The sequence below is a fragment of the Danio rerio genome, chromosome 1 (genome assembly GCF_052040795.2).
Source record: "Danio rerio strain M-AB ecotype USA chromosome 1, GRCz13ab, whole genome shotgun sequence".
In the NCBI taxonomy this organism is placed as follows: Eukaryota; Metazoa; Chordata; class Actinopteri; order Cypriniformes; family Danionidae; genus Danio; species Danio rerio.
Window position 1 is genome coordinate 57429388 of NC_141021.1, and position 20517 is coordinate 57449904.

The 20517-nt window shown below is 36.5% G+C and overlaps 1 protein-coding gene across 3 annotated transcripts; it reads left to right on the top strand.

Annotated features, from left to right (window-relative positions):
• Positions 1-2873: 2873 nt before the first annotated feature.
• On the top strand, positions 2874-20257 carry LOC147847026 (protein NLRC3). 3 transcript variants are annotated; one of them, XM_087237808.1, is made up of 15 exons: positions 2874-3303; positions 4007-4102; positions 4917-5012; positions 5877-5972; positions 6216-6311; positions 6965-7060; positions 7276-7371; positions 7909-9708; positions 11137-11310; positions 13458-13631; positions 16754-16927; positions 17632-17808; positions 18148-18318; positions 19073-19246; positions 19361-20257. In XM_087237808.1, exons 1-15 carry the CDS (start codon positions 3242-3244, stop codon positions 19386-19388), a joined length of 3510 nt encoding a protein of 1169 aa, XP_087093934.1. In that variant the 5' UTR covers positions 2874-3241; the 3' UTR covers positions 19389-20257. The 3 variants fall into 3 exon arrangements, with proteins under 3 accessions (XP_087093934.1, XP_087093935.1, XP_087093936.1); XM_087237809.1 differs by lacking the exon at positions 17632-17808; XM_087237810.1 differs by lacking the exons at positions 16754-16927; positions 17632-17808; positions 18148-18318; positions 19073-19246; positions 19361-20257 and having other exon boundaries at positions 13458-13635.
• Positions 20258-20517: the final 260 nt, after the last annotated feature.

Here is a 20517-nt window from a genome sequence, read left to right on the forward strand (position 1 = left end):
TGTCAGCTCACATTACCAGTGTTGTGGAGAGCAATTAATCAGTGCAAGACAAAATCAATCATTTATTCTCTGTGTAAATTAGACTAATCGAATATTAATAATAAACCTAAACAGAGATTTAACATGATTATATTTATTAAATAATCTTACCAGAAATCTCAACCTTTATGTAGGCGTTGCTGACATATGGTGCAACAGCACGTCAGGGCGTCATGAGTTTGAATCCCGGCTCGAGGACATTTCCCTACCCTACACCCCCCCCCTCCCCCGTCCCACTTCGCTTCCTGTCTCAATACTGTCCTATCTAATAAAGGCAAAATGGCCAAAAATAAATCTTTAAAAAAAACGAAAAGAAATCTCACGCTTTAACTACAGATTAAATCACAGAATACAGCATTATGATATGAAAGAGTCTCAGTGACTAAAACAATCATCATCATCTTTCATTAGTTTAGTTTAGTTAGCTGAGAAAAATAAGATATTAATAAAGCCGAGATTAAGTCAACACCAGACAATATTCATAATAATGTGAATAATACATTTCATCTCTTAGTTATTGGTGTGATCAGCACTTTGTTTTCTCTGATACTCCATCATTGTTCTGCATCAACACATGTCGTCTGTGAATTAATGAATTATTATATTTCTCATCTTTATTCTAATGATTGACTTGTTATTGACTCTGTAGCAGCAGAAGAATCATTGTGAGGATTAAAGGTGTCATTGAGTTTCTTCTTCCTCGTGTAAATAGAATTATATTTCAGTAGAATTTATTAATTTATTTATTTATTCCTCTTTTACTCTCACAGTGAAGATCTGATGTTTTCTCATTATTATTCTACAAGTTGTCGTCATCAGTTTATTAACATCAAGCATTTAATAAATCAGTTTAACACCTGATATATTGTTCCTGCTCTCTTGTGTTGAAGGAGACGTTATTTTGTGCTGACAGCAGTTTTTATAAGCAGATTAATAAGCATCAGTATTAATTATTTATGAGACTCGCTGGCTCAGTGGTTAACACTGTCACCTCACAGCAGGAAGGTCGCTGGTTCGAGCCTCGGCTGGGTCAGTTGGCATTTCTGTGTGGAGTTTGCATGTTCTCTGTGTTGGCGTGGGTTTGAGTGTAAGAGTGTTTCCCATTACTGGGTTGCGGCTGGAAGGGCATCAACTGTGTAAAACATATGCTGGATAAGTTGGTGGTTCATTCCGCTGTGGTGACCCCTCATAAATAAAGGGACTAAGCTGAAGGAAAATGAAGGAGTTTCGTATAATCTCTATAATTTTATTAAAAAGTCTGCAAGCGGTTCACAAACTATCAATCTGCACTGTGTGTTGTTTTATAGGATGCTCAGGATATGTGATCTGTTTTATATGTGCTCCTACATTATATTGTTTATTTCTGTAATCTCTCATACACTAGCATTAGCCTTATCATACTGTGAGGAAAACTCTACACCCAGTTGCACAGACGTGGGGACTCTTATTATGAAGTCTCTCATCAGTTTTTGTTTGTACATTCGTCTGGTGTTTTATCTGCCATTACCTGTTAAATGTTTATTCCATATTTTATATTACCATATAGATTTAACCTATTTATTACTTATAGTATAACTATCATTCTCTCTCTACACATTTACACGTAGACTTCCTTTCCTGTTAACCCAGAATATTTGTAAAAAATAAATAAATAATAATAATAATAATAAAAATAAAAAGAGCCTATAAGCGATCATGCCTGCGGGTATCGTGCAGATTAACACAAGCAGCCCCAGATAAAAATACTTTACCTAAAAAAAGATTATTGCTGTTCAAACTTTTCACCTGGAAGAGAGCAGATATGTGTAATTCTTCAACTACGGGCACTTTATGTCCTTTGATCATATTTCCAAAAATATATCATTTTGTTCAAATTCTTTTTTCTTTGTCAAACTAACAATTAAACCTACTTTTAAAATGTACCAGCTTTCTATTATATATTTTTTCACATTATTCAAGCCCCTTTTAGGAGTCAAAATCACAGTTTTCAGCTTGTCACGCACCCAGAGTTTAAACTTCAACAATGAAAATCACATTTTAAAACATTATTTATCTGGTAATTATTAATGTATCTTAATGAAGCACTAGAGAAACAAGTTAAATATTTTATAGTTATTAATGTGAGACTGTTATCAATATTATTTTTTATACAAAATACAGCTGTCGCACAGTATCAGTGTCATTTCCACTGTAATTGTGCTTTAAACAGTTTGTGTGAAGATTATTGAGGGGGTTTCTGTGAGAATGAACAGTGCCATCATGTTCAAAATAGAGGGAATTTCAATTTTCATCAACAACACTTGAAGATGAATCACAGTAAATATCGCTTGATAAGGAAATGCATTTATTCTACGTCATTTCCAAACATGTTGTAGCTTCAAAGATGTTTTTTAAAACCAAACAAAATGAAGGTAAATAAGAGTGTTTTGTATATATGAAAGGCTAGCATAAATTCAAAGCTAATCAGTGAAGGTATTTTTATTTTTTTTTCACAATGAACTGTTGAAGTGTCATTTCCACCACTGTCATTTCCATCACCACACACATTTATAAAAAATATTTTAAAAGTTTTCATCACACATTAAAAGTGTATTCACAGTGTATGAGTTCATGCTCTATTTATTATACAAATTCAGTTTATTTATTTTCTAATAAGCTCTTAACCCAATTTTTATTAAGTTTTAGAGTGTGACAGGTGAACAATTCAGCACTCAGCTGACAAATGTATAATTATTATATACATTGTGGAAGGATTGGTTAAACTACAACAATGATCTTGGACAATGTTTGACTGCTATCATGTGTTTTATTTTGAAATAAAAGCTGTATATTGTGATGTGCTGGAATTGACATTTGTTCAGTTCACGATAAAAAAAAATGTTTCTCTTATCTAAGATTGTCCTCTTACACATCTTGAGATTAGACAAATAGTTTAAACTTATTGTTACGTTAATTTTGAACAATTTTTTTTACTCAACTTCACAAGGCTAAAAGTGCCTGTAGTTGAAGAATTGCGAAGATATATAAACGCCATTGCTTCCGCCGCCCATCCCCCTCCCTCACCTGACCTCCCCCAGCTCACCTGACACACACCTGCATGTGAAAGTGAAAGGAAAGTCGGTCTCTGTCACAATTTTATGAAGACAGAAACATCGTCTTACTAATGTAGAAGTGGTGAGATTCCTTCAGTTCGGTTGTTGTGATGGATCATCGTGGACATCGAGATAAAAACCTGTCCACAGGTAGATCTACATTTCCACACAGGTGAGTGACACAGTAAACAGTAGCCTGAGTAATCGATCATATCGGAATTTGTTGTGTTTTATTTTCGCTATATTTTGTCGTCATGTCGTCATATATTTATTACATATAGCCTAGGTCGATTGTTCTGCTAATTCTATTAATTTATACATAGTTGTTCAACAATATAACGGCATTGTGCTTTGAGAATCTTCCTTTAAATAAAGCATTGGCCTAGTTTTGAGGGTGAGTCTTGTTTCCGCATTGGAACACGGAAAGAGTTCCTTATTGATCCTGTAAAGTGACAACAGCCTGTAATGTAGTCAGTGCGGTTCAGAGGATATTGTTCATTAAAAGATCTTTAACAGTTGAGAAATTTGAAAGAACACATTGACCATGACATACAAGAGCGGTTAGGTTTAATAGATGAAACAAGCAAACTGTAACCACATAAAACACACTTAGTGCCAAAAGATGACTGATACATAGAAGTTTATATGCCAGTAAGGGAAAGCAAAATAACAAGGGTTTGAAGACAAAAAAAAAAAAAATATCATGAAAATATAAAGTGTGTAGGTTTGGGAACACACAGAGAACAACTGAGTTAAACAAAACAGAACAAGAGTCTCATATAATGTAATTTAGTGCCCTGAATCAGTACTAAAATATTATGAATGTAAGAGTGTGTGGATTATATTTGCTGGATGTGTTCATCTCCAATGTACAGATCAAACCCTCCAGAGCCCAGCGGTGTGTCCATGAAGAGTGACCAGTCAATGCCTCATCCACTCAAATTTAAGGGAGGCACTGATCCTGGGTTTAGGTAAGTGCTGATCTATTTTTAATTAATTATTATTTTTTTTTACAAAGATTGCCTGTGAGCAGCCAGTTCGTTTCAAATGATATTTAGTAAAAGATCTTAACTAACAGCTGAGAAATTTGGAAGAACACTTACTGTAAAACTACATTGACCATGACATGACAAATGCAGGGAAAGCTTATCAGTGTGCAGTTAGTTTTAATAGATGAAATAAACATGCAGTAACTAACCAGAAACCAGTGCAGAAAACCATAAAACACAGGACCTGAATGTGCAGATGAAGTCAGAATTATTAGCCTCCCTGAATTATTCACCCCCTTTATTTTTCCCCCAGTTTCTGTTTAACCGAGAGCAAATTTGTTCAGCACATTTTTAATCATAATAACTTGAAATAGTATTTGACTAGATATTTTTCAAGACACTTCTATACAGTTTAAAGTGACATTTAAAGGCTTAACTAGGTTAATTAGGTTAACTAGGCAGGTTATGGTAATTAGGCAAGTTATTGTTATTATTATAATGATGATTTTTTCTGTAGACAGTCGAAAAATAAATAGCTTAAAGGGGCTAATAATATTGTCCTTAAAATGGTGTTTAAAAAATTAATAATTGCTTTTATTCTAGCCGAAATAAAACAAATAAGACTTTCTCCAGAAACAAAAATATAGACATACTGTGAAAATTTATTTTCTCTGTTGAACATCACTTGGGAAATATTTAAAAAAGAAAAAAAATTCAAAGGGGGTGAATAATTCTGACTTCAACTGTAAGAGTGTGCGGTTTACAATCTCATGTTGAGTTCATCTTCAATGTACAGATCAAACCCTCCAGAGCCCAGCGATGTGTCTATGAAGAGTGACCAGTCAATGCCTCATCCACTCAAATTTAGGGGAGGCACTGATCCTGGGTTTAGGTAAGTGCTGAGCTATTTTAAATTAATAAATTTTTTTATAGGTTTTGGATGAAAATTTAGAAAAAAGGTTCATTACTAATCCTGTAGTGACAAGATTGCCTGTGAGCAGCCAGTTCGTTTCAAATGATATTTAGTAAAAGATCTTAACTAACAGCTGAGAATTTTGGAAGAACACTTACTGTAAAACTACATTGACCATGACATGACAAATGCAGGGAAAGGTTATCAGTGTGCAGTTAGTTTTAATAGATGAAATAAACATGCAGTAACTAACAAGAAACCAGTGCAGAAAACCATAACACACTGGACCTGAATGTGCAGATGAAGTCAGAATTATTAGCCCCCCTGAATTATTCACCCCCTTTATTTTTCCCCCCCAATTTCTGTTTAACCGAGAGCAGATTTGTTTAACACATTTCTTATCATAATAACTTGAAATAATATTTGACTAGATATTTTTCAAGACACTTCTATACAGCTTAAAGTGACATTTAAAGGCTTAACTAGGTTAATTAGGTTAACTAGGCAGGTTATGGTAATTAATCAAGTTATTGTTATTATTATAATGATGATTTTTTCTGTAGACAGTCGAAAAAATAAAGTGCTTAAAGGGGCTAATAATATTGTCCTTAAAATGGTGTTTAAAAAATTAATAATTGCTTTTATTCTAGCCGAAATAAAACAAATAAGACTTTCTCCAGAAACAAAAATATAGACATACTGTGAAAATGTATTTGCTCTGTTAAACATCACTTGGGAAATATTTAAAAAAGAAAAAAAATTCAAAGGGGGTGAATAATTCTGACTTCAACTGTAAGAGTGTGCGGTTTACAATCTCATGTTGAGTTCATCTTCAATGTACAGACCGAACCCTCCAGAGCCCAGCGGTGTGTCCTTGAAGAGTGACCAGTCAAGGCATCATCCACTCAAATTTAAGGGAGGCACTGATCCTGGGTTTCGGTAAATGCTGAGCTATTTTTGTAATTATTAATATTATTATTTATTTATTTATTTATTTATTTTTATTTGTTATTATACTTTTTTTTTTTTTACAATTTTGAACAGAATGTTGAACAGAACTGAGAAACACCACAAAAGTCTCTGTGTAAATGTAGTAATTTAGTAACCTGAATCAGTGCTACAATGCTATGAATGTAAGAGTGTGTGGATTACATGCTTATTGTGTTCATCTTTAATATATAGAGTGAACCCTCCAGAGCCCAGCGGTGTGTCCATGAAGAGTGACCAGTCAATGCCTTATCCACTCAAATTTAAGAGAGGCACTGATCCTGGGTTTAGGTAAGTGCTGATCTATTTTTAATAAATACATTTTTTTTATAGGTTTTGGATGAAAATTTAGAAAAAAGATGTTCATTAATAATCCTGTAGTGACAAGATTGCCTGTGAGCAGCCAGTTCGTTTCAAATGATATTTAGTAAAAGATCTTAACTAACAGCTGAGAATTTTGGAAGAACACTTACTGTAAAACTACATTGACTATGACATGACAAATGCAGGGAAAGCTTATCAGTGTGCAGTTAGATTTAATAGATGAAATAAACATGCAGTAACTAACGAGAAACCAGTGCAGAAAACCATAAAACACAGGACCTGAATGTGCAGATGAAGTCAGAATTATTAGCCCCCCTGAATTATTCACCCCCTTTATTTTTCCCCCCCAATTTCTGTTTAACCGAGAGCAGATTTGTTTAACACATTTCTTATCATAATAACTTTAGTAACTCATCTGTAATAACTGATTTATTTTATCTTTGCCATGATAACAGTAAATAATATTTGACTAGACATTCTTCAAGACACTTCAATACAGCTTAAAATGACAATTAAAGACATTAAAAGAAAAAAAAATTCAAAGGGGGCTAATAATTCTGACTTCAACTGTAAGAGTGTGCGGTTTACAATCTCATGTTGAGTTCATCTTCAATGTACAGACCGATCCCTCCAGAGCCCAGCGGTGTGTCCATGAAGAGTGACCAGTCAAGGCATCATCCACTCAAATTTAAGGGAGGCACTGATCCTGGGATTAAGTAAATGCTGATCTATTTTTACAATTATTAATATTATTATTTATTTATTTTTATTCTTTTTTTTTCTTCAATTTTGAACAGAATGTTAAACAGAACTGAGAAACACCACAAAAGTCTCTGTGTAAATGTAGTAATTTAGTAACCTGAATCAGTGCTACAATATTATGAATGTAAAAGTGTGGATTACATGCTTGTTGTGTTCATCTTTAATATAGAGTGAACCCTCCAGAGCCCAGCGGTGTGTCCATGAAGAGTGACCAGTCAAGGCATCCTCCACTCAAATTTAGTGGAGGCATTGATCCTGTGTTTAGGTAAGTGCTGATCTAATTAATTAATTAATTAATTTTATTTATTTATTTATTTATTTTATTAATTTTATTTTATTTTTTTCTGAAAATCTTAATTAACAGCTACAAAATCTGGAAAACACACTCTAAAATCAGAAGCTAAAGCAGATGCAGTCATTAGAGTGTAGTTAAAGGGCAATTATTTATACAGGACTGTATCATCACAAGTAAATGTCAGTTTTCTTTCATTCTAAAGCTAAACTAGTCACTACTGTGCAAAACGTTCAGTTCAGTTTAGACTCGATGTATTTAGCTGCATTAGTGAAAACAAAATCACAGATAAACTAAGACTTAGGTCAGGAGGGTCAAAATAATTTTCATCTCAGGCCACTTCAGCATTATGGCTGCACTAGGGCTAATTATAACTGTAAGACTGCATACATGTTATTACTCATTATAGTATTGCTTAAAAAGGGCTTCTTTATTTCATTAAAACATATGAAAGTATGTATATCACAGATATCACATGCCATATTGAACAATTTTATTTTTATCTTACAGCCTTCCTAAAGCCCTCCAGACATTCAGATCAAATCTGCTGAAGAAGTTTCAGTGTGTGTCTGAGGGAACAGGGACAAATAAATCCCCAACACTGCTGAATGAGATCTACACAGAGCTCTACATCACAGAGGGAGACAGTGGAGAGATCAATAATGAGCATGAGGTGAGACAGATCGAGACTCAATCCAGGAGATCAACAACAGAGGACACACCGATCCAATGCAGAGACATCTTTACAGCTTTACCTGGACAACACAAAGCCATCAGAACTGTGCTGACGAAGGGAGTCGCTGGCATCGGGAAAACAGTCTCTGTGCAGAAGTTCATCCTGGACTGGGCTGAAGAGAAGGAGAATCAGGACGTCCAGCTCATATTTCCACTTCCTTTCAGAGAGATCAACCTGATGAAGGACAGGCTCAGTCTGGCAGATCTCCTGCATGTGTTTTTCCCTGAAACCAAAGAGATGGAGATATCCAGAGACGGATATAAAGTGTTGTTCATCTTTGATGGTCTGGACGAGTGTCGTCTGTCTCTGGACTTTAACAGTGGAGTGAAACTGTGTGATGTTTCTGAATCGGCCTCAGTGGAGGATCTGCTGGTGAACCTGATTGTGGGGAATCTGCTTCCCTCTGCTCTCATCTGGATCACCTCCAGACCAGCAGCAGCAGATCTCATTCCCTCTGCGTTTGTCCATCGACTGACGGAGGTACGAGGCTTCACTGACCCTCAGAAGGAGGAATACTTCAGGAAGAGGATCAGAGATCAGAGACTGGCTGATGAAATAATCCAACATCTGAAGTCCTGCAGGAGCCTCTTCATCATGTGCCACATCCCAGTGTTCTGCTGGATCTCAGCCACTGTTCTGGAGGACATGATGAGGAGATCACGTAAAGGAGAGATTCCCAAGACTCTGACTGAGATGTACACACACTTCCTGATCATTCAGACCAGCATCAGACATGAGAAGCACTATGAGAAGAAGCTGAAGGACGAGGAGATGATCCTCAAACTGGGGAAACTGGCTTTCCGGCAGCTGATGAAAGGCAACCTGATCTTCTATGAGAAGGACCTGAGAGAGTGTGGCATTGATGAGAGCGAAGCCTCCGTTTACTCAGGATTGTGCACTCAGATCTTCAGAGAGGAGCTGGGCTTGTTTCAGGGGAAAGTCTTCTGCTTTGTTCATCTGAGCATTCAGGAGCATCTCGCAGCTCTTTATGTGCTGCTTTCATTCCTGCTGTACGAGAGAGATGAGCTCAGTGAAAACCTAAGATCAACACGTCCACATGAGTTCACATGTCACACAGTCTCTGACCTGCACCAGAGAGCTGTGGACGAGGCTCTGCAGAGCAGAAATGGACATCTGGACCTCTTCCTCAGATTTCTTCTGGGTCTTTCACTGAATTCTAATCAGACACTCCTGAAAAATCTTCTGACACAAGTTGGAAACATCTCATACAGTCAAGAGAAAACAGTCGAGTACATTAAAACACAAATCGAACTGAATCCTTCACCAGAGAAATCCATCAACCTGTTCCACTGTTTAAATGAACTGGGTGATCATTCTCTCGTCAATGAAGTCCAGCAGTATGTCAGATCTGGAGATCTTTCAGGAACCAGATTCTCCTCCTCTCAGTGGTCAGCGGTGATCTTTGTTTTGTTGACTTTAGAGCAGTTGGATGAGTTTGATTTAAGCAGATATTTAACAACCTATGGACACCAGAAACAAACACAAAAGCTCCTGACACCTGATGAAGTTCTTCAGAAGCTCCTGCCTGTAGTTGAAGCCTCCAGATCAGCTGTGTAAGTAGCACTGACCAGAAAGAGAAAGAGAGAAAGAGAGAGAGAGAGAGAGAGAGAGAGAGAGAGAGAGTGTGCGTGCTTGCTTGCATGTGTGTTTTTGTGTGGTTTGACAATGAAACAAACTTGTACTGTCATTGGTATTATACAGGAGAAAGTGACTTGTGAGGACATTGCCCTGTGTCACTGTTTTTTAAGCTTCTTAATGATACTGAATGAGTTTGTTAGTTTTTATTTAGAGAAAGTAAAAAATGCAGTTTTCTATAAGTGGTGGGGTTAGGTGTGTTTTACAAACTCTAAACGTCTTGTTTTACTAGTACTTGTGTGTTTTTACATGTCTAATTCATAAAATAAGCATTAGGCTGTTAAACGCTGCATAATTGTGATGATATGACACGTCTTTCTCTGGCTCAGCACCAGCCAACCCGTCAAAGCTCAGTTTGAATATTTCAGTTGCTGCTCTAAGAGTAAACGAGCTAACGCTAACTTGTCATCCATGTCAAGCTGGATAACGAGTAAAACACCAGCATCAGGGACTTTATGGTCCTCAGTTTAAAACAGAACAAAGGTAGGATTCTGTAGTGAAATACCCTGAACTCCCTTCCTCTTCATCCCTGTCTATCAGGCGCTGAACTCTGTATCAACACACAAAAAAGACCGTGTTCACTCTGCTCCGCGCTGAACTAAAGTGTTTTTTATGACGTTAATCATACTAATAGTGAATCGGTCATGATGACATGAGTTATTGATCAGGAAAATATGAATCTGCGAATCTGTTTCTAACTTTACTGAACTTTATATTTCCATCTGTTTAAAGCTACGAATATTGGAAATTACAAATCAACAGAACAAAACCGAGATATAATCACAAACTGAGCAGCTGCGATCAATATACTTCACCTGCAGCTGTTTATCAGTCATTTATAAAGAGCACACAAACACACTGACAGTAATGGGTAACTTACTGTAAAATGGTTAGAGAAGACGAAGCCTGAATATGATTAGATTAGACAAAGGCTGAAGCACAATTTACAGCTAATGAGATAATGAAGTGATTAATATTCAGCATTAGTGATAAACACCTGCTGTTAACTAAATTAAAAGTTATATTAATGGTCTGTCATCATAATAAACATATAATTAAACATATAATTATGTATTAGTTTAATTTTAAGACATAAAATCAAGTTTTAATTGTGACAGGTTGTCCACTAAAAGGTAAGAAAGTATTTACTCAGCCGGTTATTTAATTTGATCATTTCTTGCAAACACATCCACACTTCAGTCATGTGCAGCCTTGACTGTCATTTAGATCACAGTGATTATAATAGAAGAAAACTACTTTCAGATTACAGATTTAACTGTGTAAAGTCTCTGTGTGTGTTGTTGATCTGCTGAACTGAGAGTAAAGAGTGTGTTGTTGTTCTGCAGGTTGATTAATTGTGGCGTCTCAGATGAAGGTTGTGCTGCTTTGGCTTCAGCTCTAAGATCAAACTCCTCAAACCTCAGAGAACTGGATCTGTCTTATAATAAAGTAAGAGATTCAGGAGTGAAGCTGCTCTCTGCTGGACTGAAGGATTCTCACTGTAAACTGGAGAAACTGAGGTAAGATCATACATTAATCTCAGCTGAAATAACATCAATGGTTTACATGTTTATCAGTCTGATTCTCATTGAAGCTCTTGGTGTTTGAGCCATGAAATATTACTGATAATTACAGCGGGGTCTTAAAGTCTAAAATTTACAAATCAAAAATTTTAGGTCTTAAATATTTTTGCTCAGGTCTTATTTTTCTGATGTAACGCTGCATTTAACGCTCATTTAAAGTCTTTTTAGTTGTTGTTTGTTTTTCGTGGTGTTGTAGTTCTTTATTTCACTAGTCCTGTTGTAATTTGCGGTATTACGACTACAAATGAGACCAACATGCAACAGCCAATCAGCTTTCTGTTATTGAACTCAGTGCGCGTGGTGAATGTGATGTTATCGCAGAGTTTGCGGAGGTTCGCTTTGGGTGTGCGCCACATGATTTCGGCTGCTGGAGCTCTCGAAATATTATGAGACTCAAGCGAACCGTTTGCGCGGCGCTGCATTTCATTTGAGTTGAATATGAATCATTTTGAAGAAACTTTTTTCTGAAACAGGTACGCCTGTACAGACACCTTAATGATCCATGCGGGATCATCATAGAGATAACCAGATGGACAATAATTCTTAGCTAGAAATTGCAGCAGTCGTGAAGGAGGACAGATTTTGTTAAACAGTTTGGAAAAAGCTGAAGGATACGTTTGTTAAAGCCAGAACAGGTCATGGCAAAAGTGACCCAGATACACAATTACAGAATATGTTTTCCACCAGTCATAGATTCAACACTGGTGTAAATGTTACAGTTTTATTTTTAAAACAATTTAATAGTTACAAAACTGATTAAGGAGCAAATAATTTCTTTAATATCTGGAAAAAAATATTCAAACCGGTTTACAATATACTGATGCCCTGTTTTACTAGGCTTTATTAGTGATAATGGACAAATATGTTGGACCATTACTGCCTTTTTAGCTTATAAGTAGAGGACAGAAACTAGCAGCCAGTAATGTGTGAACTGTTGAGTGTGTAGAGATGCAACGATTAACCAGTTTCAGATTAGATCAGATTCAATTCTATTGTCTTTACACATGTACAAGTACAATGCAACGAAATGCAGTTTAGGTCTAACCAGCAGTGCAATAGCAGCAAGTGCAGGATACAGGTATAAGTTATAAAGTGCAGTTATAGAAAAACTTTGGTGATATTTACAGATGATGTACTATCAACATTATATACAGGTTGTATTAGCTATGAACAGATTTACAATAGATGAATATATGTACAGGTTGCTGTTAGTAATCAGTTTCACTATTAACTGTGCTTTAGTTCATCACGGTTAATTAATCATAAAGGGATTTTAACACAGCATTTCTGCATGGAACAAAACCACAGTAAATAAACAAAGTTCAGATGACAGGGTGCTTTTGTCACAGAAAACTGACAGTTGCTAAAAGCTGCTAAATGCTCTGGAACACTTAATCAATAACATTACAGTTTCTTTTTTTATTGTTCACTTTAATAGATTTTCCGCCATTAAATCATCAAGCTTGTGTGTTGTCAGGTTGTCATCTAGTGTATGTGCTGCTGGTTTTAGGCTGTACTCACACTAGACTATCTGAACCATGCCTGGGCACATTTGACCCCCATATCCCAATTAGTTTGACTAGTGTGAGTGCTCCAGACCGCACCTGGACATGGTTCAGGTCAATCGTGTCTAGTGTGAGTGCAGTCTTAGAGTGAAGTGTGTGTGTAAAAGAGTGTTTCAGATTCTCACAGCGGCTCGACTGACACTGAGTGAAGAATCAGTTTCACACTTTGCTTTAATCCTGCAGTGAATCTCAGATGTTTATAGTTTTATTGTGTGTTTTATAGTTGATCAGTCTAATAACTGTGATTGTGTATTAAAAGCTCTCAACTATCTCAGTATAAACTTATTTAAGCTGCACACTTCATATTCTGATCATCAAACACATCCACACACCAGTAAAGCAGATTCCTGATCATGATGTTCAGATCACAGTGATTCATATTCAAATATAATCAAACTAAAGTAAACAAACTCACTGAAACATGAAGCACACACACATTACAGGTTTACCTGTGTAAAGTCTCTGTGTGTGTTGTTGATCTGCTGAACTGAGAGTGAAGAGTGTGTTGTTGTTCTGCAGGTTGAGTGATTGTGGCGTCTCAGATGAAGGTTGTGCTGCTTTGGCTTCAGCTCTGAGATCAAACTCCTCAAACCTCAGAGAACTGAATCTGACTGATAATAAAGTAGGAGATTCAGGAGTGAAGCTGCTCTCTGCTGGACTGAAGGATCCTCACTGTAAACTGGAGAAACTGTGGTAAGATCATACATTAATCTCAGCTGAAACAACATCAAGGGTTTACATGTGTTTATCAGTCTGATTCTCATTAGAGCTCTTGGTGTTTGAGCCATGAAATATTACTGATAATGAACTATTAATAAAATAAAACACTGCAATAATGCTCCAGAACTCTTCAACAATAACATCACATTTTCTTATTTTACTGTATTTATTTAAATTTTTATTAATTACTTTAATGGATTTTCCTACATTAAATCATCAAGCTTGTGTGTTGTCAGGTTGTCATCTAGTGTATGTGCTGCTGGTTTTAGGCTGTACTCACACTAGACTATCTGAATCATGCCTGGGCACATTTGACCCCCATAACCCAATTAGTTTGACTAGTGTGAGTGCTCCAGACCGCACCTGGACATGGTTCAGGTCAATCGTGTCTAGTGTGAGTGCAGTCTTAGAGTGAAGTGTGTGTGTAAAAGAGTGTTTCAGATTCTCACAGCGGCTCGACTGACACTGAGTGAAGAATCAGTTTCACACTTTGCTTTAATCCTGCAGTGAATCTCAGATGTTTATAGTTTTATTGTGTGTTTTATAGTTGATCAGTCTAATAACTGTGATTGTGACACTATTGACCGTGAGATCTTTATTTCCTGTCTTGAGAATTTGGTGGGCATTCAGGGCTCTGCTCTTAAATGGTTTAGATCTTATTTGTCACACAGAAGCTTTGGTGTTAATGTTGGTCAGACCTTTTCATCCTCCAGACCCCTGACATGTGGAGTTCTGCAAGGGCTTATTTTTGGACCTTTATTATTTTCTTTATATATTTTACCTTCAGGGTCTATTTTTTGTAAATATGGGGTGGCTTTTCATTCTTATGCTGACGACACTTGTCGTAAATTCGACGTCTTATCAATTCGAAATTATCAGACCAGAGGTTTTGAAAATCAGAAAATAGACTTTATTCTCCATAATAAAGCAGAGAAAGAGCAGAACAGACCCCAGAGCATTCTGAAGTCTCTCCTGGACACCTTCTGAAGTATCTGTGTTTGTTACAATTTTTATACAGGATTATTTGACACACCCCTAAGTCTCTTTTTAACTTTTGACCATTTTTGAATAGGTTTTCTAGTCTAAGGGGTCCTGCTATTCTTGGCTCTCAGCCCACTAGCTCATGTCAACAGAGATGTTACAGGTCTATGTCAGCAAAGTATAGATGCAACTTATGCAAACGAACTAAGTGTTTACATACATTGTTATGATAGGATAATACCTTGATAATATGTTACTCATTCTAACTTCTGACACATATAGCTTCATACAAGTATTTAACATATATGATCAGTGCTTTACATATTCAGTTATTCTACACAATCAGTCACTCAGTCTTCTCCTAGTGTTGCTCCTGTGCAGGCATACTCATCTTACACAGACATATCACTGTATTTTTAACACAGGCTGGCATGTTTGCTGCAAACACTACATACATTTTTGTGAAGAGAAAATTAACTGCTTTACACTTAGAAAATACTTCATACAGAGAATAAAATCTTCTTCACACTCAGATTTATGTCCCTCTCAATAGTAATGATAAAAATGGCCTTGACTCCCTTATGAGATGTCTAATCGAGGTTAAGACCTGGCTGCCGTCAATTATTTTACATTTCAATGAAGAAAAAACTGAGCTGATCTGGTTTAGTGATCCTAACCCTCTGCGTTTATTTGGTTTTGATGAGTCATCAGTTTATCAAAAACCTGTTGTTAGAGACCTTGGGGTTTCAGCTTGATAGTGATCTGAAATTTAACAAACAGGTAAACTGAGTTGTTAAATCCATTTTTTTCTATCTACGACTTGCGGCAAAAGTCGTTTCTGTCTTTTAATGACCTTCAGAAGATGATCCATGCTTTTATTTTGGAAATATTTGACAATTTCAATTCTCTATATGTGGGTATTAGTCTAAATGCCCTGAATAGATTGCAATTAGTCCAAAATGCGTCTGTGAGACTTCTGACAGGGACTCGCAAGTATGAGCACGTATCTCCAGTTGTCTCCTCTCTGGGCTGTTAGGTCACGGATTGATTTTAAATGATTAATTTTTGTTTTTAAATCCTTAAATGATCTGGCTCCACCTTATCAGACCTCCTACATGTGTATAATCCTGGTAGGGCACTAAGGTCTTCTGATCAGTTTATTCTTTGTGTACCAAGGTCCCTGTAGTAGACATGAAATGGTTAACCTGTGTCACGTGATTGTGGTGGAGGGTCACCGGGGTTACGTAGTGCGCTTATAGGTGGCACCTATTCATTCACAACTTAGAAAGGAGAGAGAGAGAGGGGGTGAATGGGGACGCGGTACTCTTTGTTGACCAAACAAAACCAAACCAAACTTAAGCTCAAACTTAAGCCCAAATCAAATTCTACACTGTCAAAATATCAAGGTATGTTTTATATTGGAAAATAAACGAGTGAAGACATTGGAACGACTTCTTGCCTTGTGTACATTTGATGTTTGTGTCACAAAACATGTCTCTAGTTTAGCCTCTCAGCTGTTACTCCACGTAGCTGCTACAGTCCCGGTGTAAGCGAAGTGGGGATCAGGATTTAGCTGTTATCACACCAAAACTCTGGAACGGGCTTCCACCCCACATCAGACACGCTCCAACTCCATCTGTTTTTAAAACGCTTCTGAAACTCCATCTTTCTTCTTTATCATTTGAGCCTTTTTAATGTTGAGGGCTTCATCTTATGTTTTAATTGTTATGTATGTGATGTAGGACTTATTTTAACTAGTATTGATTGTGTTCAGCACTCTGGCCAACGTTGTGTTGTAAAAAATGTGCTATATAAATAACCAAACTAACTAACTTACTTATTGTGTATTAAAAGCTCTCAACTATCTCAGTATAAACTTATTTAAGCTGCAAACTTCATATTCTGATCATCAAACACATCCACACACAAGTAAAGCAGATTCCTGATCATGATGTTCAGATCACAGTGATTCATATTCAAATATAATCAAACTAAAGTAAACAAACTCACTGAAACATGAAGCACACACAGATTACAGGTTTAACTGTGTAAAGTCTCTGTGTGTGTTGTTGATCTGCTGAACTGAGAGTGAAGAGTGTGTTGTTGTTCTGCAGGATGATTAATTGTGGCGTCTCAGATGAAGGTTGTGCTGCTTTGGCTTTGGTTCTGAGATCAAACTCCTCAAACCTCAGAGAACTGGATCTGTCTTATAATAAAGTAGGAGATTCAGGAGTGAAGCGGCTCTCTGCTGGACTGAAGGATCCTCACTGTAAACTGGAGAAACTGAGGTAAGATCATACATTAATCTCAGCTGAAACAACATCAAGGGTTTACATGTGTTTATCAGTCTGATTCTCATTAGAGCTCTTGGTGTTTGAGCCATGAAATATTACTGATAATGAACTATTAATAAAATAAAACACTGCAATAATGCTCTAGAACACCGAAACAATAACATCACATTTTCTTCATTCATTCATTCATTTTCTTGTCGGCTTAGTCCCTTTATTAATCCGGGGTCGCCACAGCGGAATAAACTGCCAACTTATCCAGCAAGTTTTTTACGCAGCGGATGCCCTTCCAGCCGCAACCCATCTCTGGGAAACATCCACACACACATTCACACACACACTCATACACTTTGGACAATTTAGCCTACCCAATTCACCTGTACTGCATGTCTTTGGACTGTGGGGGAAATTGGAGCACTCGGAGGAAACCCATGCGAAGGCAGAGAGAACATGTAAACTCCACACAGAAACGCCAACTGAGCCGAGGTTCGAACCAGCGACCCAGCGACCTTCTTGCTGTGAGGCGACAGTACTACCTACTGCGCCACATTATTGATCACTTTAATTGATTTTCCTACATTAAATCATCAAGCTTGTGTGTTGTCAGGTTGTCATCTAGTGTATGTGCTGCTGGTTTTAGGCTGTACTCACACTAGACTACATGATGTTCTGAGAGTGAAGAGTGTGTTGTTGTTCTGCAGGTTGGATTATTGTGGCGTCTCAGATGAAGGTTGTGCTGTTTTGGCTTCAGTTCTGAGATCAAACTCCTCAAACCTCAGAGAACTGGAGCTGTCTAACAATATTAATGTAGGAGATTCAGGAGTGAAGCGGCTCTCTGCTAGACTGAAGGATCCTCACTGTAAACTGGAGAAACTGTGGTAAGATCATACATTAATCTCAGTTGAAACAAATGTTTTATAGTTGATCAGTCTAATAACTGTGATTGTGTATTAAAAGCTCTCAACTATCTCAGTATAAACTTATTTAAGCTGCACACTTCATATTCTGATCATCAAACACATCCACACACCAGTAAAGCAGATTCCTGATCATGATGTTCAGATCACAGTGATTCATATTCAAATATAATCAAACTAAAGTAAACAAACTCACTGAAACATGAAGCACACACAGATTACAGGTTTAACTGTGTAAAGTCTCTGTGTGTGTTGTTGATCTGCTGAACTGAGAGTGAAGAGTGTGTTGTTGTTCTGCAGGTTGGATGATTGTGGCGTCTCAGATGAAGGTTGTGCTGCTTTGGCTTCAGTTCTGAGATCAAACTCCTCAAACCTCAGAGAACTGGATCTGTCTGAGAATAAAGTAGGAGATTCAGGAGTGAAGCTGCTCTCTGCTGGACTGAAGGAAAACTCTAAACTGGAGAAACTGTGGTAAGATTATACAATGATCTTAATTGAAATAATAATATATTTTATATCAAGAATGCTGTACAAGTTTATCAGTCTGATTCTCATCAGAGCTCTTGGTGATTTGGTTTTGGTTCTGTTTGAGCTATGAAATAATATTTAATTAATAATTAGAACGAGCTATTTATTGCATTTGCTATTTTACTGTAGTACCCTTAAACAATAAAAATCTTTACATTTTTCTTTTATTTCTTTATTTAATTTTCAGTCATTAGTTTAATTCATTTTCTGCTTGTATTTTGGCTGGTGTCATTTAGTAGATGTGCTGCGGGTTTTAGATGAAAGTGTGTGAATAAAACAAGAGTTTCAGATTCTCACAGAAGCTCGTCTGACACTGAATGAACAATCACAGATTCACACTTTACTTTTAAACCAAAAGGCAATATCAGATATTTACAGGTTTATAGTTTACAATTATTTAGTTGATCAATCTGAAATCATTGATTGTCCATTAACAGCAGTCCGCTATCTCAGTATAAACTTATTTCCGCAGCTCATTTCTTCATTTGATCATCAAACACATCCACACACTGATAAAGCACAGATGTGATCTTGATGTTTAGATCACAGTGACACACAACTTAACAAAATAAAACTTAAATAAACAAATGAACTGAAACATGAAGCACACACAGATTACAGGTTTAACTGTGTAAAGTCTCTGTGTGTGTTGTTGATCTGCTGAACTGAGAGTGAAGAGTGTGTTGTTGTTCTGCAGGTTGTTCAGTTGTGGCGCCTCAGATGAAGGTTGTGCTGCTTTGGCTTCAGTTCTGAGATCAAACTCCTCAAACCTCAGAGAACTGGATCTGTCTTATAATAAAGTAGGAGATTCAGGAGTGAAGCTGCTCTATGATTTAAGAAATGATCCACATAATAAACTGGAGACACTGCTGTAAGTATTAATGATTCATAGATCATATAATAATGTCATGTGAACTGAATCAGCTGTACAGATGTGTCTGCAGTGACGCTTGATAATGTGTGTGTTTCTGTGTGTTTTATTCAGTATCAGCAGGGGTTTTATATTATGTTGAATGTGGAGTCTCTACAGACACATTAAACTGTACAGAAGTGAAGTGTCAGTGATCGTGCTGCTGGAGTTTATAAAGACTCTGCTGGACGACTAAACATCATCATCAGTGACTGAAACACTCCATCATTAATGTGCATCAGAGAAGAGGAAGAAATGCTGCAGGAACTGCTTTATTCATATCTGCTCACAGAGAAACTCAATGCTGCAGAATTAAAACACAAATAAGCGGATGCTCTTTCTGTTTCCTCCACCTGTGATGGAGCACGTCATGAAGAGAGAAAACCACGAGAAAACAGAGAAACTTTCTGTCTCTTCACACATGTGAGATGATTCTGGACAGTGTCGAGTGATTCAGCTTTCCTTCAGTCTGACTAAAGATAAACAGCGGCATATTGAAGAGTGACATGATCCAGTTCAGGAGATAATTACTCAAGATTAAATCATTTATTCATAATTACATCAGTCACCATGTTACATTCACACATGTAAATATCTCACTAGTCAGGCTGATTTACAGTTTCTACTATTTGTTACTTTTTATATTGTAAATTGATGCACAGGAAAGTGACAGTATTACTATATTAAAAGTGTTTTGGTTTATAATATGACACAGTAGCAGTTTGTTTATTATCTGTATGTATTGTTTTTAATACATTTCCTCATATCCGTTTTCAGTTTGATTATAATGTGCACTGTGTTATAAACTACAATATTACATCTATGCATTATATTGTTTAAACAAAGCAGATTTTATATTTTTATCTTTATATAACACACTCTCTGGTCTTTATATTTCAGTATTTTTGTTATGATTGTCTTCATGAAAGTGTCTCAACAGCAAATGATTTTAATAAAAGTGTGAATAAATCATATCGACTTGATTTACTGTGTCAGCTCACATTACCAGTGTTGTGGAGAACAATTAATCAGTGCAAGACAAAATCAATCAATCAATTATTTTCTGTGTAAATTAGACGAATCGAATATTAATAATAAACTAAACAGAGTTTTAACATAATTATATTTATTAAATAATCTTACCAGAAACATCACGCTTTAACTACAGATTAAATCACAGAATACAGCATTATGATATGAAAGAGTCTCAGTGACTAAAGCAATCATCATCT

Bases quoted from the DNA above. Each gene is read 5' to 3' on its own strand.
- LOC147847026 (XM_087237808.1), top strand. From the start codon at position 3,242: ATGGATCATCGTGGACATCGAGATAAAAACCTGTCCACAGGTAGATCT. The intron at 3,304-4,006 runs GTGAGTGACACA...TCCAATGTACAG, and splicing joins AGATCTACATTTCCACACAG to ATCAAACCCTCCAGAGCCCA. The intron at 7,061-7,275 runs GTAAATGCTGAT...TCTTTAATATAG, and splicing joins GGCACTGATCCTGGGATTAA to AGTGAACCCTCCAGAGCCCA.